This window comes from Diabrotica undecimpunctata, chromosome 3 (genome assembly GCF_040954645.1).
Source record: "Diabrotica undecimpunctata isolate CICGRU chromosome 3, icDiaUnde3, whole genome shotgun sequence".
In the NCBI taxonomy this organism is placed as follows: domain Eukaryota; kingdom Metazoa; phylum Arthropoda; class Insecta; order Coleoptera; family Chrysomelidae; genus Diabrotica; species Diabrotica undecimpunctata.
Genome location: NC_092805.1, coordinates 42,069,458 through 42,086,615, shown reverse-complemented (window position 1 = coordinate 42,086,615; position 17,158 = coordinate 42,069,458). Strand labels below are relative to the sequence as shown.

Genomic DNA, 17,158 nt, shown 5'->3' with positions numbered 1-17,158 from the left:
GAAAACTTTCACAATACATGGAACTAACCGAAACCTCACTGTTGATAATTGGTTTACGTCAATTCCCTTAGCTGAAAAAATGTTAGAACAGTATCAATTAACTCTCCTAGGTACTTTGAGAAAAAATAAGAGAGAAACACCTGCTACATTCCTCAAAATAAAAAAAAAGAAGTAGGTACATCGCTATTTGCTTTTGATAGAAATAAAACTCTTGTTTCATATACTCCTAAGCAAAGCCAAATTGTTCTTTTGCTGTCAACATTGCATTCTGATGACTCCCTTAATGCCATTACGGGTAAGCCCAATAAAATACATTGGTATAATGAAACGAAGGGAGGAACAGATACATTTGATCAGCTCTGCCATTCTTACACTACCTCACGGAAGACCAGACGTTGGCCGCTACGAGTTTTTTTCAATATACTTGATGCTAGTGGAATAAATGCAATGGTTTTGTTTTCTCTTTCAAATCCCCACTGGAAGGAAAGTAGTATAAGAACAATTGACCGTGGCTACTTTACAAAAAACACTGCGGCAAAGAATTTTTGCAATTCTAGGAATTGAAGTCCCCCCACCACAACATGATGTTCATTTAACAAAAAAAGTTTAGATGCTGCTTTTGTGCAAAAGGAAAAGATAGTTATCAAGGATAGTTATACAGGTGTATTTTGTAGATGATAATTTAAATTTAATGTTTATTTGAACTTTATTTTTTTTTATACTTTTTATACTATATTTGAATTTGAATTTATATTTGAATTTGAATTTTATACTTTTTATACTATATTTGAATTTTTATACTATATTTGAATTTAATGTTTATTTGAACCAGTTAGAAAAACATTTTTAAAAATGTCTATAGGCCCCAGGTCGACTCAGCCTGAATAAAATGAGTACCTTGAGTAAAACACGGAGTAATAATAGGCGGTAGAAGCGTAGCACTGGCCATGTTACCTTCCTTGTATACCGTAGGCCCTAGATATAGCAGACTACCCTGCTATACTCCCAAAGCCGCGACAGCGGTATAAAACGGGAGACTATTATATTATTGTTCTGAAGCTATTTTCTTGTGGCATTTTAAATTAATTACTATTTAACTGGGAATAAGCCACAATTAAAGGTTAAAATACGTTTATTGACGTTTCAATTTCCACTTCGGAAATCGTTCTCAAAATACAAACATTAGTAAATTAAACAAATTTTGTTTTTGTTACTTAGTGAAAAAATTCTTCTATTAATTTAATTTTATCTGACTCATCTATATTGACAATTCAGATATACATTATACATTTTAAAGTAGACGACTTTAAAATGATATTGTCAATATTGTTGAGTTGCGTTCCTGGGACGACTTTACTTATAAGATAGTTCATTCGATTACATGAAATCAACTTTAACTTGAGAATATCCGTCAGAAAAGATCATAACATGTAATTCGTCTTTAAAAAGACAAATACATGCCATGATGACAGTAAAATTCTCCTGTTAGTGATTCCATAGTAAATTATGAGGGAAAAACCAGGAAAAAAACCTCATAATACTATCCCGACATGGTAAGTATTTGATCTTGCATTTATTTTACCTTCAATAAATACCAAATTCCGATTTTATATGTTTGTTATTTAAAAATATAAATGATGTATTCTCTATATGTTACTGACTTACCAATACTGGTATTTTCTTTTTAGCAACTTCCTCTTTCAATATGGGTAACCAGATCCTACTACATTCTGCCGAGGAATTCGCGACACAATTGGTCTCATTTAGCATAATTAGAGCCGCTTCTTTGATTTTTCTTTGAATTGAACAATGAACAAGAAAGGACAAAGAATTGCATTTATAAAATACCTTGTGAATGCGATCAGTTTTATTTAGGTGAAACATCAAGGCCATTAAATGTTAGAATAAGTGAACATCAATCCTATATTAAAAATAGAGAATTTGATAGATCTCAAATATGTAAACATGCATGGGATAATGAACATAGGGTTCAATGGAATGATTCAAATATAGTCCTAAAAGAAACGGATGGTAAAAAGAGAAAAATCAAAGAAGCGGCTCTAATTATGCTAAATGAGACCAATTGTGTCACGAATTCCTCGGCAGAATGTAGTAGGATCTGGTTACCCATATTGAAAGAGGAAGTTGCTAAAAAGAAAATACCAGTATTGGTAAGTCAGTAACATATAGAGAATACATCATTTATATTTTTAAATAACAAACATATAAAATCGGAATTTGGTATTTATTGAAGGTAAAATAAATGCAAGATCAAATACTTACCATGTCGGGATAGTATTATGAGGTTTTTTTCCTGGTTTTTCCCTCATAATTTACTATGGAATCACTAACAGGAGAATTTTACTGTCATCATGGCATGTATTTGTCTTTTTAAAGACGAATTACATGTTATGATCTTTTCTGACGGATATTCTCAAGTTAAAGTTGATTTCATGTAATCGAATGAACTATCTTATAAGTAAAGTCGTCCCAGGAACGCAACTCAACAATATTGACAATATCATTTTAAAGTCGTCTACTTTAAAATGTATAATGTATATCTGAATTGTCAATATAGATGAGTCAGATAAAATTAAATTAATAGAAGAATTTTTTCACTAAGCAACAAAAACAAAATTTGTTTAATTTACTAATGTTTGTATTTTGAGAACGATTTCCGAAGTGGAAATTGAAACGTCAATAAACGTATTTTAACCTTTAATTGTGGCTTATTCCCAGTTAAATAGTAATTATTATATTATGTTTATTTGTTTTAATAACAATGTTTTATGTTTGAATATTATTTTATGTTATTTTTGAATTTCAACAAATATATCTCTTTGTGAAATACCACACCATGGTTAAATTTTTTGCTACACATTCTACTAAGATTAGATATTCTCCCAAATATTCACATTTTCTGGTTTTTTTGCTAAAAATCAGCTTTGGGTTTCTGAGACCCGAGTGTGAAGTTCATGCCTTAAAAAATAAGTGTGATGTATCAGGGTTAGAAAAATAATAGGGTCCAATAATTTTATTTTTTGCAATTTTGAGAGTATTAGGACATATCTTCAGAGAGCCCTAACTTTAGTCATAGGGGATTCGTTGAAGAACTGTACAATAATGACGAAAAAGAAAATTCTGACAATGGTAATGTAGAGGACTGTGAAACACCAAAATCCACCACAATTCTTTATTGTGCAAAAATAATGGTAAATTTTTTATGGACATCCCTTGAATGTGAAGCTGAGGTTCTTAAATCAAAGCTAAAAAATGTAAAACAAACAAAAGTTGAAAACGCTTAACATCTGTTTTTTTTTCAGTATAGTAAGTAATTTTATGCTTTTTGTTAGTATATTAAACCAGTTTTAGTTTTGTTTCGTTTGTGTATTGAATTATATTCGCTTTAATCAATACCTAAAATAAACAATGTTCCAATAGTTCTTTCATTTTTAGTGGCCGTTATTTACAGGTTTTATAATATTATGCTTTTTTATTTTTCAACCATCCTATCCTTGTATAAAAAATTTTTTGTCACTAACAAATAAACAGGTTTTTGTGTTATTATAATATGTAACTATGTTATGAAATAATTTATTTTTACCAATAATGTTTGGTTTGCTATATTATGTCTTTTTTTAGATAATTTTACTAATTTACAAATTATTTCAAATATATTGCATATGCTGAACTAAATTAATTATTTAAATTACTGTTATATATAGTGAAATTATTTATTTTTAGTTGAAATTTCATTTGTCAGCAGTTTATGTTCAAAATAGACATCCATATATGTATTTAGGTTTATCAACTTTCCCCTTGCATAATCAATAAGCATGATTAACGATGCACTAATTATTGCCATTTTTTACAGTTTTAATTTGTTTAACTAATGAAAAAAAAATTTTAAAATATTGTTATGTTAGTACTTGGCTAAAAAATATTTTAATTGTATTAATTTTTTCATGCCCGCTTAGACAAGTTTTCATCTTACTCATCCTTAACCATTTTCAAAACACCTGTATTCTTTATTCTTTAAACGATGACACCTCTTCTTCTTTTTTTTTAATCTACTACATAAGAGTAATAATCAGGTATGTATGGATGGCGTTGTGAGTCTCTAGACCAAGCGCAATTTTCTCAAATTGTGGATTATGACGCTTTCTGGTGGGAAAGAGCATAAACTATTTATAGAATAAATGCCATTAGTCTGTTAGTAATGGTTAACCAGAAATATTTAAAAAGATCAAGAGCCTTCCTTCTTATTCTGGATTTTGCATGACTAGACCAAGCGACCAATTTTGTGTATTAGTTTTGCATTAGTAGACCCAGCGTCTCGAGATAATTATTCTAAATCAAAAATTTGACAATATACGTATATGATTGTTGCTAACAACAAATTGTTGAGCCGTTCAGGTTATATAGTAGCAGTTTTTACCAAAGAAATACATCCAGGATATACACAATATCCGCTGTGACAGTGTGTAAACCTTTCTTGTTACAAACCTTAAGAATATTTAGTTGCAAAGTTAGTATAGCATTAAAAGTTACAAAACGTTTAATGGGTGTTCGAGATTGTCTTGGCCAAAGTGGAGGTAATAATAAAATTTACCCTCCGGCAGTGGCATGGGTGACATACGTCACACACTTCATTATTTCTACTCACAGATTTAAATGACGTAGGTGTCCGCGCTACCTAGACTTCAGTACCTTAAAAGCAGTGTGTAAGTGAATGTATATTGTGGTTGTGCACAGTAACACGCGCTTAGTTGCCAAGCATTTCTATAAGTTTTTTAGTAGTTAACGACTATCCCCCACGCCAATCGAAATAAAAAGGAAAAGACAGTTAAGATTTGTCATTGTATGCATTTACTCTGTACGAGTACTAGAAACCAATTCGCTAAGGATTTTTGCTTAGTTGAGGAGATATGTTGTGGAATGCAAATTTTAGATTCCCCATGTCTCTAATAACATCTTTATCAACGTCTGTTTTGCCTCGCAATTCTTAGAAGGCACAGATTAAAGCAAAAATATGAATTTGGTTTCGAAATACGTATAAGCTGATACACAGACGCACTATACATGAAATAAAATCTTAACTGTCTTTTCCTTTTTATTCCGATTTACTATGTACGAGTACTAGAAACCAATTCGTAATTAAAGCAAAAATCTGAATTTGGTTTCGAAAATTAGTTTACGGATTATAAAAAGCATTTAAAACATTTTATATGGAGAAAAATCAAACTGTAGCTGATTTGCTGAAAGTTTCGTTGAACCTATGACACTAGATATTATCTTGTTATATGGTGCCAATATCTTCTTTTTTGGGGTATGTAAATGTATTACCCAATGTTTTACGAAGGAAGGAAATCACATATTCACCGTTAATAACATCTTCAACACATCCAGTATAATGACAAACAGTTTTCTTGGTAGGGTATTTCACAATAACAAAATCGTCAATATGAATATCTGGCTCTAAATCATTGTCCTCGTCATCACAACGTGTGTTTCTCCAGTTTCGGAATATAAGCTTTCTATGGGTGAAGTGTGAAAAGCTCCGAGATTGATCCGAAGTGCGGCATTGTGGATTGTATCTAACGGTTTTAGGGTACTCTTGGTTGCGGAAGCATAAACAATTAAACCGTAATCGAGTTTGGATCTAATTAGTGTTTTATACAGGAGTAGTGTAGAGAAGTCGGAACCCAAGAAACAATTTGACACAGCTTTAAGTAAATTGAGTCTTTTGTTGCATGTTACCGCCAAGTATTTTATGTGCTTTTTTCAGGAAAGTTTTTGATCCAGCCACATACCAAGGAATTTCACGGAGTTTTGAAAGGGAATGATGCTGTTGTGAAGATAAAGGACTGTGTTGTAATGGATGATTTTTTGTCTGCCCATTCATCTAGTTGGGTTAAAAATGTCTGTACTATTCTGCACATAGATTCTTTTTGTGCTCCTTTAATGTACACCACTAAATCGTCGGCATAGAGGCTTTGAGAGGTTTATGTAATTTGTCTAATATGTTGTTTACGGCAACTAGGAATAGGGTAGGACTAAGTACTAAGTCTTGTGGGGTACCGTTTTCTGCAGTATAAAAATCGAAGTAAACGTTATTACTACTTGGAAAGAAAAGTCTTTTAAGAAATTTTCGATATAGGCCAAGCAGTGTGCTCTAATATTGGATGCGTGCAATTTTTAAATGACGTTGAATCTCCAACATATATTGAAGGCTTTTTTAGATCGAAGAAAATAGCTATGCACATTTGATTTATTGCTAACGCTTCTTGGACATCACTTTGTAAGTCTACGATATTGTCAACTGCTGACTGGTTACGTCTCAAGCCGTTTTGCTCTGGTAAGAAGAAATGAGATTTTTCCAGTGTCCACATAAGCCGGACATTGACTATTTTCTCCATTAATTTAGTCATAGCACATGTTAGAGAGATGGGTCTGTATGATTCTGGATCAAGTCGAGGCTTTCTGGATTTTAAAAAGGGCAAAATTGTGGCCTTTGCTCATATAGACGGAAATTGTCGTTGTTGCCAAGTTTGATTAAAAATTTGCAGTACATGTTGTTTTGCTAAGATTGATAAATGCTTTAGGAATACAACAGGAATATTGTCGGATCCTGGACTTGAGTTTTTCATATCCTGTAAGGAGTTATTGTTCTATAATAGTAAGAGGTTGAGATAGGGGGTTTTCCTGAGATTCTTCTAGAGGCAAGATGGTGCGTTCTTTCTTTAGCTTGTAGTCCCTAAAATTAATGTCGTAGTTTTCGCTAGAGGAATGTTTAAAGTCTAAAGTAAAAATTTTAGCAATGTCTTGTAAAGAAGGGATTGTGATATTTTTTATTTTAAAAGTGTTAATTGGTGAAGAATACTTTAAACTGGAAATTGTCTTTACCCTTTTCCAAACTTCGCTCATTGGGGTAGAGCTGTTTATTTCATAGACGTATTTTGACCATGAGGCTTTTATTTTTATTTTTTATGATTAATTGGGCTCCAGATTTTAACCGTTTAAATTCTATTTTCCTTTTTTGTGTTTTGTGCCGTTTAAACCTATTTAGAGCTTTTTTACTTTGCCGTATTGCTTCTTCGCAATCCTTATTCCACCATGGTACTGGATGATGATTGTGAATTTTTTTTTGTTTTTTGAATGTAGAGTTCTACACTTTTTAGTATTAAGTCATTTAAATTGGTGATTGTTCTATCGGTATCACAGTACTTTATTTAACAGTTTTCTATGGAATTGTCAATATATCAGTATGTTGTAAAAGGGTGCTTTGGTGTGATAATAGAGGTAGAGCTTGGTTAGACAGCGACATTAAAGGTTGGCTAGTTTCACTGGTAAAGGAAAAGAATTGCGTAGGAAGCGTTACTGTTACAGTTTGTGCAGTCAAATCAGCTATAGTTGTAATATTAGAAGTTGAAGAACTTAGTGTAGTTTGTTGTATTTCAGATATATTTGTAGGTTCGGTGAAGGCTGCTACCACGTGTCCTGGTTTCTTACATTTAAAGCAGACGTTCCCATCTTGTGAAAAGGATACTGTGTAGTTTGTGTTTTCGAATGTTATTGTTATGGCGCTTGGGATGGTTAAATTATGAGGGCTAATATATACTTGCCGTCTAAAGCTTAGGATATGGCTATAATCGGGAAGATTTACACCGATTTATGGGAAAAGGGAGAACCGAGAAATGTTATGGGAAATACAAGATTTGACCGATTTTAAGTAATTCTTTTTTAAGAATATTATGTGGAATGGTCGGGCATACGTTTGACATAACAATTCTTTTAGCAGGTGTTATAAGCCGATCAGCTCTTAAAACTTCTCCTCGGATAATGATTTGACCATGGTTATCTAAAAACTCATCTAGGATATTTTTGTTGACAAGGTACACGCAAATTCGGTTGTTGGAAAGGCGAGAGACGAAAATCATATTTTTTGGTTGAATTATATTACCATGAGGAATAAAGTAGTCTTGAAGCGGAGTATTTTCAATTGCACTAAACACCAGTGCTTGTTCTTGGGAAGAAAATTTAAATTGATTGGTCACAGCTGAGTAGCTTTTTGGTATATTTCTTTTATGTTGAGATGGTTCGGAATCAAGTTGTTGTGCAATACTTATATTATCCATGCTTCCTTCGGTAAAATTGTTTTAAAATAACAGGTGTTATTATCCGCAAGAGTAAGTGCGGTCCTGCCCCTGATGGGAACCCGAACCAGTTCTTATTAATTTAAACCTCGATTGAAAATTTCTTGGTTAATATAATATTATTGTTATATACAATAAAATGTTTGTTATTTGGAATAATTAAGTGAAAAATAATATCTCGTTGGTTACTTACTGCCTTTTTAAATTGATATGCACAACTTTTACAAATTAAATCAGACTATTTCCTTGCACTTTTTGTATAAATTACGATCGTAACTAAAACACAGGTTAATTGTGCTCAGTGAGCTCAGTCAGGACTGGTTCCTTTGTATTAATTGTTTTTCTTGTCTCATATATAATTATCGTCTATTTTAAATTTACTTTTAAGTTGTACATTGATCGAACCACATAAATATGAATGCTATTCATCAACAGATATTATTAAATTAAACTTATTTAAAATGCTATAACTAGCATGTTATGGGACGTTTTACCAACTCTTTTTTCTTTTACATTCACAACCAGGTCTTGTTATTAACCAAACTTGACTTACATAAATCATTGTTCCATATTTCTTCCTTTTCTTGGTAATACCATGCCTAGCTCCACTTGAAACATCACATTTATTTGCATCATCACTTTCTCCGCCAAAGTCCTTCATTGTAATTTCATAAAAATTATATATAATTTTAATCTGCAAATACTACAGTTCTAACCTTAAACTTTTATCGCAAATCTGAAAGATAAACTAATGTTTATCTTAAAAATCTAATAATCTACCACGTGTTTATGTACGTCACAGTTAGCATATTTTAAACTGCAACTAATAGCTACAATTTGAGTCATAACCTTAACTTTTAGCCCGAGCCCGAAAGAGAAACTAAGGTCCATCTTAACAATCAAATAAACTACCCATGTCTAAGTACGTCACAGCTGGCATTTCCCCTTCTTAACCGCTGGGCGCTGAGATATTCCTCGTTCTTCACCGATACCGATACTATTAAATAGCATCCAGCGTGTACCGTCACCGAATAACGGTGTTCGTTGTTCGATGGTACCGTCGAAGGCATGAATAAAGAAAAAGTACATTTCGTTGGCTATGCGGACATTCAAACATCCGACCATGATAATACAGCTTTATTCGGGTAGCATATCCTGGACTAAACCGGAGGAGCGCCTAAGCATTAAAAAATTGCGCGTATGCGGAGATCAATTTTTTCCCTCTGAACACCCTCCGGAGTATGTCAGGAGGTCCTGTATTCGCGCTGTACATCATGAATTCGTTTGGGATTTGTTTGGGATGCCCTCAAGAAGTTCGAGAATTTTGTTTCGGATTCTAAATCCGCACAAGCGCAAGATATTTAGAAAATGCGCTAAGAATTTCTTGACAAACTGTCTGCTTTTTAACCTAAAATATTGTTAGTTAAACAACGTGCAGATTCTGTTTTTGAAAGTTTTGAATTATGTGATATACGTAACATATATATATATATATATATATATATATATATATATATATATATATATATATATATATATATATATATATATATATACCCCAATATTATTATAATTATAAGTTTATTCTCTCTCTCTCTCTCTCTCTCTCTCTCTCTCTCTCTCTCTCTCTCTCTCTCTCTCTCTCTCTCTTCAATGGCGCTACAGCCCAAATCGGGCCTTGGCCTCCTTCAAACCATGCCTCCGACCTTATCGGTCCCGCGCCGATCTTCTCCAGGTTCTCACGTCTAACAAATTTTGCGCGTCCGCCGCCACTTCATCCTCCCATCTTTTCCGTCGCCTTCCTTTTGGTCTTGCGCCCTGCATTTTACTATCTAGGGCTCTTTTCGGCAATCTTTCTGTCTCCATTCTTACTACATGACCCGCCCAGCGAAGTCTCTGAAGTTTAACGAATTCTGAGATCGGTGTCTCTTTGAACAGTTGGTAGAGTTCATGGTTATACCTGGATCTCCATATTCCGTTTTCGTTAATAGGTCTAAATATCTTTCTTAGGACTTTTCTTTCGAAGACTTCCAGTTTTCTTTTTGTCTCTTCTGTCATCTAGTTATTATCTTGTCTTATTAGTTTATTATTATAATTTAATTACCTGGTACAAGGTATATAAATACAATAATTTAAATATTTATATTTATATAATATTTACTTATATTGTTGACGACAACAATGTTAATGACTTCAACATTATACTAAATATTAATATTATTGTATAATTACTTTTCATTTGAAAACAATTGCCTATTATAGTATTGTAAAGAGTTGTACTGTGTATATAAACTTTGTAGAAATGTTTGCAATTTTTTATCTTAAAAACTTTTTTTAGTTGTGTTATAGTAGTTTGTTAGTTATTTTTAGTTTTTTTTTATAAGTATTCTAGTATTATTATCTTATAATTATTTTTCATTTGATAATAAATTACTTATTTACTCCAGTTGTCAGAGTAAAAACTACTACCGAACCTTATTTTCTAAAGTATCTCTAGTTATATCAATGGGCTTGGTCATCACTTTATTGCAGCAGGTGATTTTAATGCAAAACATACAAGATTGGGTTCAATATTGATAACAACACGCGGAAGAGAACTTACTAAAAGTTTAAATGACAATAATTTGACTTCAATTTCTACTGGACAACCGACCTACTGGTCTACAGATAGAAATAAAACACCCGATCTCATCGATTTTGCTAGCATAAAAGGAATTAGTAACAACTTTTTAAATATTAAACTTTTCTTTGACATTTCGTCGGACCATTTTACAATATTTATTGATATGATGGAGCATGTATATAATACAAATAAATATTCCACGTTTTTAAATCACAAAACAAATTGGAGTCTGTTTAAAATTAATATTCTAAATGAAATTAATTAAAATCTTCCTCTTAAAACAAATGAAGATATTTAGAAAGGAGTCCATCACCTTGCATTAATCATTCAACAGGCAGCTTGGAGAAAAACTCTGGATCTAAATCAGAGTAATAACTGTGCACCATTTCCACATCATAGAAAAATCTTAATCAATGAAAAGAGAAAACTAAGGAAACAGTGGCAAACTTTCCGATCTAAGGACAAAACTTAACTGAATAGGTCTAATCGTTTGCTTAAAATGCTTTTACTACATAAATAGAAAGATCAAGGCATAAATTAACTTCTTAAAAGTCCCACTGCGATGGATTGGAAGCACAAGCATTCGCTAATCATCTCAGCCAAGTTTTTCAATCTCACTCCAGAACTATCTCAATGGAAGAAGAAAAATTCATTCACCAGAACTTAGATGCACCCTATCAGATGTAATCTCCTATAAAAAATATCAAAATGAATGAAATTAAATATTTAGTTAAACATCTCAATATTAAAAAAGCTCCAGAGTATGATTTTATTTTGGGAAAACTCTACAAAAACTTACCTGAAGAAGGATTTCGGTTGATTATGTACATATTTAACGCTGTACTAAAATTAAGCTATTTTCTGGTTCAATGGAAAATGGCACAAATTATTCTAATACCTAAACCAAATAAAGATTCACATGAACCATCATCCTATCGTCCAATCAGTTTGCTTCCCAATATCTCTAAGATATTTGAAAGGATCTTCTTTTAAATGTGCCTATCTTCTAGAGATGTTGGCGACCACATTGACCCATCTTATTCTATTCACAGCAGCTTGAAATAGATCAGTTGACGTTAGATCAACTGTAGAAGTCGGTATCTATCATTACGCATGATGTGGCCAAAATAAGCCAATTTTCTGTTTTTTATGGTGTTAATAATTTTTTTGTCTTTTCTTGGCCTCTGGAGAATAGTTATTTTACTTGTGTGGTGTTTATATGAGACCCTTAACATACGTCGGTAGCACCACATTTCAAATGCCTCTAATCGTTTTATGGCATCTTCTGTAAGGCTCCAGCTTTCTACTCCATAGAGAAGGACACTAAAGATGTAACATCTAAGATTTCTTATGCGTATATTGATACTTTAATAAGCTGGAGAGAATCATCCTAAGGCTGTTGAAAGAGCTTCTGACATTTTCAATACGAGTTTTTATTTCGTAGCTATTATCCGAAGTGTCCTTATAATTGCAGCCCAAATAGCATATTTTTTTCACTCTTTCTATCGGTGTATCGCCTATTGTAATTTGGGCGTTTATTTTGGTGTTTTTACTAATGATCATTATTTTTGTCTTCTTGCAATTTAGTTTTAGGCCGTATTTGTTGTATGCTTCTACAGCGTTATCAATCATCCTTTGAAGCCCCTGCGCACTATCTGCCAGCAACACTGTATCATCTGCCTGTCTAATATTGTTTATGAGTTGGCCATTTTAATGGAATTCTAAAAACAACATTCAACAATTGAGCAGGTACATAGAGTTGCCAAACTAGCAATTGAAAAGAAAGAATACTGCACTGCGACCTTTTTAAATGTCTCACAAGCATTTGATAAAGTCCTCATTCTTTGTATGCACTTCTGAGATCCTATCTTACCAATCGATACTTCCAGGTCAGATACAATGAAGCAGTACCAAACTTATCTCCGATTCTATCGGGAGTCCCTTATGGTAGTATATTGGGACCAACTTTATACTAACTCTATACAGTAGATATTCCCACAAGACTAAATAAAAGAATTGCTATCTATGCAGACACTAATGTAATAGTGGTTCTATCTCGGTTCCTATTACAGTTTGTCAAAATTTACAAATTAATTTAAATTATTTAGAGAAATTGTTAAAACTGTGGCGAGTTAAAGTAAATGACAGCAAATCAGAACATATAACATTTACTTTACGCAGAAATAGTGTACCATCTGTGCATATAAACAATATCATACTACCCAAAAAAAACGATGTGAAATACTTGGAACTACATTTTGACAGGCGACTAAATTGGGGAAAGCACATCTGGACAAAGCGACTGCAACTAGGATTAATATACAGGAAAATGTATTGGTTTATAAACTAAAAATCCAAATTAAGTCTTCATAATAAATTATTACTGTATAAATGTATTCTAAAGCCAGTTTAGACTTAGGATTTAGAGATAGGGGGTACAGCATCTAATAAGTACGTCACTGAAACTTCAGCGTTTCCAATCTAAAGTTTTGAGACATATTACCAATGCACTGTGGTATCTGCCCAATTATGTGCAATCGAGCACATCCAAAGATCAAAACATTAAAGACACCGTTGCCTACTCTTCTTCTGGTTCCTATCAGTTTCGGATGTTGGAAATCATATTGGCAATCATGACCTTGCCCGCTGCGGCTCGAAACAGCTCCGTTGAGGTTTTCTTAAACCATGTTCTTAAATTCCGCAGCCATGATATTCTCCTTCTACCGGGTCCCCGCTTACCTTTGACTTTACCTTGCAATCTAGACTGCAGCAGGGAGTAACGGTGCTGATTTCTCATATCGTGTCCCAGATATTGCAATTTTATGCGTTTGATCGTAAACACAATCTCTGGTTCCTTCTTCATTTTTTCTAGAACTTCCTTGTTCGTGATCCTTGCTGTCCATGATATTCTCAGCATTCTTCTATAAAGCTACATCTCAAATGCTTCAAGTTTTTTAATAATGGTGTCTGTAAGCGTCCATGCCTCCGCCCGTACAACAACACAGAGAAAACATAGCATCTCAAATGTCTCATTTTTGTATCTAGGGATATGTTGTGACTTTTGAAGATGGCGCTCATTTTGTTAAAGACAGTTCTTGCCTTTCCTATGAGGCACTTTATTTGCTGTACATTGCTCCACTGTTCGTTTATAATAGTTCCCAGGTAGCAATACTGTTTTACTCGCTCTATCTGCGTCCCATTCATGTATAGATGCGCCCCATTTATATCCTCCTTGCTTATAATCATTTGTTTCATTTTGTGGGTATTAATGTTTAGTCCGTACTGTTGACTGTACTCGTTTAATCTGTCCATTAGCCTCTGAAGTCCATCTAAATTATCTGCTATCATCATGGTGTCGTCGGCATATCTAACATTGTTTACTCTTTCACCATTTAGAAGGATGACTTCGTCTATTCCGTAAAGAGCCTCGTTAAAAATTTTCTCTGAGTACATATTAAATATCAACGGCGATAGGATACATCCCTGTCTAACTCCACGTAGTATTTTTATGTGATCTGTTTCTTCTCCGTTAATTTTCATGTATGCGGTCTGATTCCAGTATAGTTCTGAAATTATTCTGAGGTCTTTGTCATCCAGGTCTGCTTATTTTAAAATGTTTATCATCTTTTGATGTTGAACTCTGTCAAATGCCTTTTCATAGTCGACCAAGCACGCGTATACGTCGTAGTTAACGTCCCTGCATCTTTGAATCAGTACCTGTACTCCGAAAAGTGCCTCTCTGGTACCCACTGCGTTAATGAAGCCGAACTGTCTGTCCGATATTTGTTCCCCGCACTTCTTATAAATTCTTCCATGGATAACTCTAAGAAACAGTTTCAACATGTGGCTCATTAGGCTGATTGTTCGATATTCTTCGCACTTTGTTGCCTACTCAGTGGCACTTAGAATAGACACTGGACCATCTGAATACGCTTGCCAAGACCTACTGAAGCGGCCGAGGAGAGTAAGACTAAAACGCCGTGATCCCTTAGACCTTTCTACACCTGTAAATATATAAACATATACTCGTATCATTTTATACCTAACTGTGTGTGTATATTGTAACTATATTTTTTTTTTAATACATTAGTATATATTTATATGTATTAGAAATTTATCTCGAAGGATTTTTGTCACTGGACGGATCTTCCCTGTGTTAATTACGTGATAAACTTATTGATTATTGTTTTTTTATGTGTAGTATTAATTAATGAGCGATTATTGCAGGGTCAAATGACCAGTTAAAAATTTTCGATGGGCTTGTGCTCTATTCTTGTAGCAGGTTATCCTCGCCTAAGAAACTTCCTCCTATATCCGTGGTTAGGACCACCAACAAGATCCTGAACTTTAATTTTGCGTATATCCTGATCTGAATAATTTTTTGCTATAGGTTTATAATATAATTTTTACTACTTTAAGACTGCTTAGCATTTTCTATTTGTAAATCAAAATTAGAACAATTTAGAACAATTATCAAGACTCTTTAAGAGTATATACAAGACTGGTACAATTCCACAAGATTGGTTAACGTCTACGTTTATGCCTATACCCAAATCGAACTACGCAAAAAAATGTAACGACTTTCGATTAATAATTCTCATGCCCCATATTCTGAAGCTATTTCTAAAAATTATCCATAACAGAATTTACAAAAAATGCGAAGAAGATATGGGTCCGGAACAATTTGGTTGGCTTTCGAAACGGTATGGGAACTCGAGAAGCTTTGTTCAGTTTCATTGTTCTCATGCAAAAGTGTCGGGATCAACAAAAAGATGTCTACTTGTGCTTTATAGATTATGAAAAGGCTTTTGACAAAGTCAAACACGATCAGCTAATAGAATGCTTGCAAAAAAATAACCTGGATCCAAACGATTAATACAATACGTGAACTCTACTGGAACCAAAACGCCTCTTTTAGAACTGAAATGGGTAATACTGAAACCGTAAACATCCAAAGAGGAGTTAGACAAGGTTGTATACTCTCACCATTATTATTTAACTTGTACTCAGAGGACATATTTGCACATGGTCTACATGAAGCGCAAGAAGGAATAAAAGTCAATGGAAAAATCGTGAACAATATCAGGTATGCCGATGATACAGTACTGATTGCTGGCAGTGAAGAAGAACTACAAATTCTGTTAACCAAAGTAGTGCGAGAAGGAGAACTATACGGCCTTAAGGTGAATGTAAAAAAAACAAAACAATGGTAATTTCAAAAAAACACACACCAGTTATAAACATACTAGTCAAGAACAATCTAGTTGAACAAGTGAAAAAGTTTAAGTATCTAGGCTGTTGGATACATGAAACCTTAGACCAAGAACAAGAGGTTAAATGTAGAATAGAACAGGTAAGAAACACCTTCTTAAAGATGCGACAGTTACTCACTACCCGTAATCTTGATTTGTCCCTACGATACCGCGTGATAAAGTGTTATGTATATAGTGTACTATTACACGGCGTGGAAGCTTGGACGTTAACAGTCAGCTCGTTACGACGTTTAGAGAGCTTTGAGATGTGGGTATTTCGTCGTATGCTGAAAATTCCATGGACCGACCGCGTTAGAAATGAAGAAGTTTTAAGGCGTATGAATAAAGAACGTGAACTCACAGAAATTGTTAAGAAGCGTAAAACGTCTTATCTTGGACACATATTTAGACACGACAGGGATAACTTCCTTCAGCTTATTATAGAAGGGAAAATAGAAGGTAGACGCGGCCCGGGTAGACGACAAATGACCTGACTGCGCAACATCAAAGATTGGACAGGATTAGACTTTCAAAGTTTAATAAGGAAAGCCCAAAATAGGGAAGACTTTGCAGAGGTAATCGCCAACCTTCGCTAAGAAGACGGCACCTAAAGAAGAAGAAATCAAAATAGAAATTATTGTAAAGAGAAATAAGAATAAGACTTACTCACAATTAATTTATTCTACCACCAACGACTGGTTTCGCATACTATAATTTGCTAAATGACACATGGTAAACTAAATGCTGAACATATAAAAACCCGTATTAGGGTACTGTCTGGTATACAAGTAATTATAAATTAATTATAAAATATACAGCAATTATGCCAATATTATATGTGTGAGATTATTAAATATAAATTTAAATTAATTAAACAAAATTAAGTAAAAAATGAATTAGTTAAATTGAAATTAAATTAATTTTGACTGCCTAGGATTATTATTAAATGTTTGAGAAAACAGAGTTTAAAAATACGTTATGGTAAAGTGATGATAGGTGATCATTTTTTTTTACTGGTTTTACTGCAACTGTTGGACTAGTAACTTAACTTGGAATATTATTTATTGAAATTATTTATTTAGAACAGTCAGCACAATAACAATGTAGAATAAGATAGATGTTTTATG

At 33.3% G+C, this 17,158-nt stretch overlaps 1 protein-coding gene across 4 annotated transcripts in view; it reads right to left on the bottom strand.

Moving 5' to 3' along the window:
* The window catches only part of Elk (Eag-like K[+] channel), a 1,090,653-nt gene that overhangs the window by 369,992 nt on the left and 703,503 nt on the right, over positions 1 to 17,158 (bottom strand). The window contains exon 1 of one of the 4 annotated variants that reach the window (XM_072525787.1): positions 8,710 to 9,015. The exons of the other annotated variants lie outside the window; for them this stretch is intronic. Within the exon in view, the coding sequence (XP_072381888.1) occupies positions 8,710 to 8,817 (108 nt within the window). The 5' untranslated portion in view covers positions 8,818 to 9,015. Of the gene's footprint in view, positions 1 to 8,709; positions 9,016 to 17,158 lie in introns of those variants that run through there. 4 annotated transcript variants of the gene reach the window in all.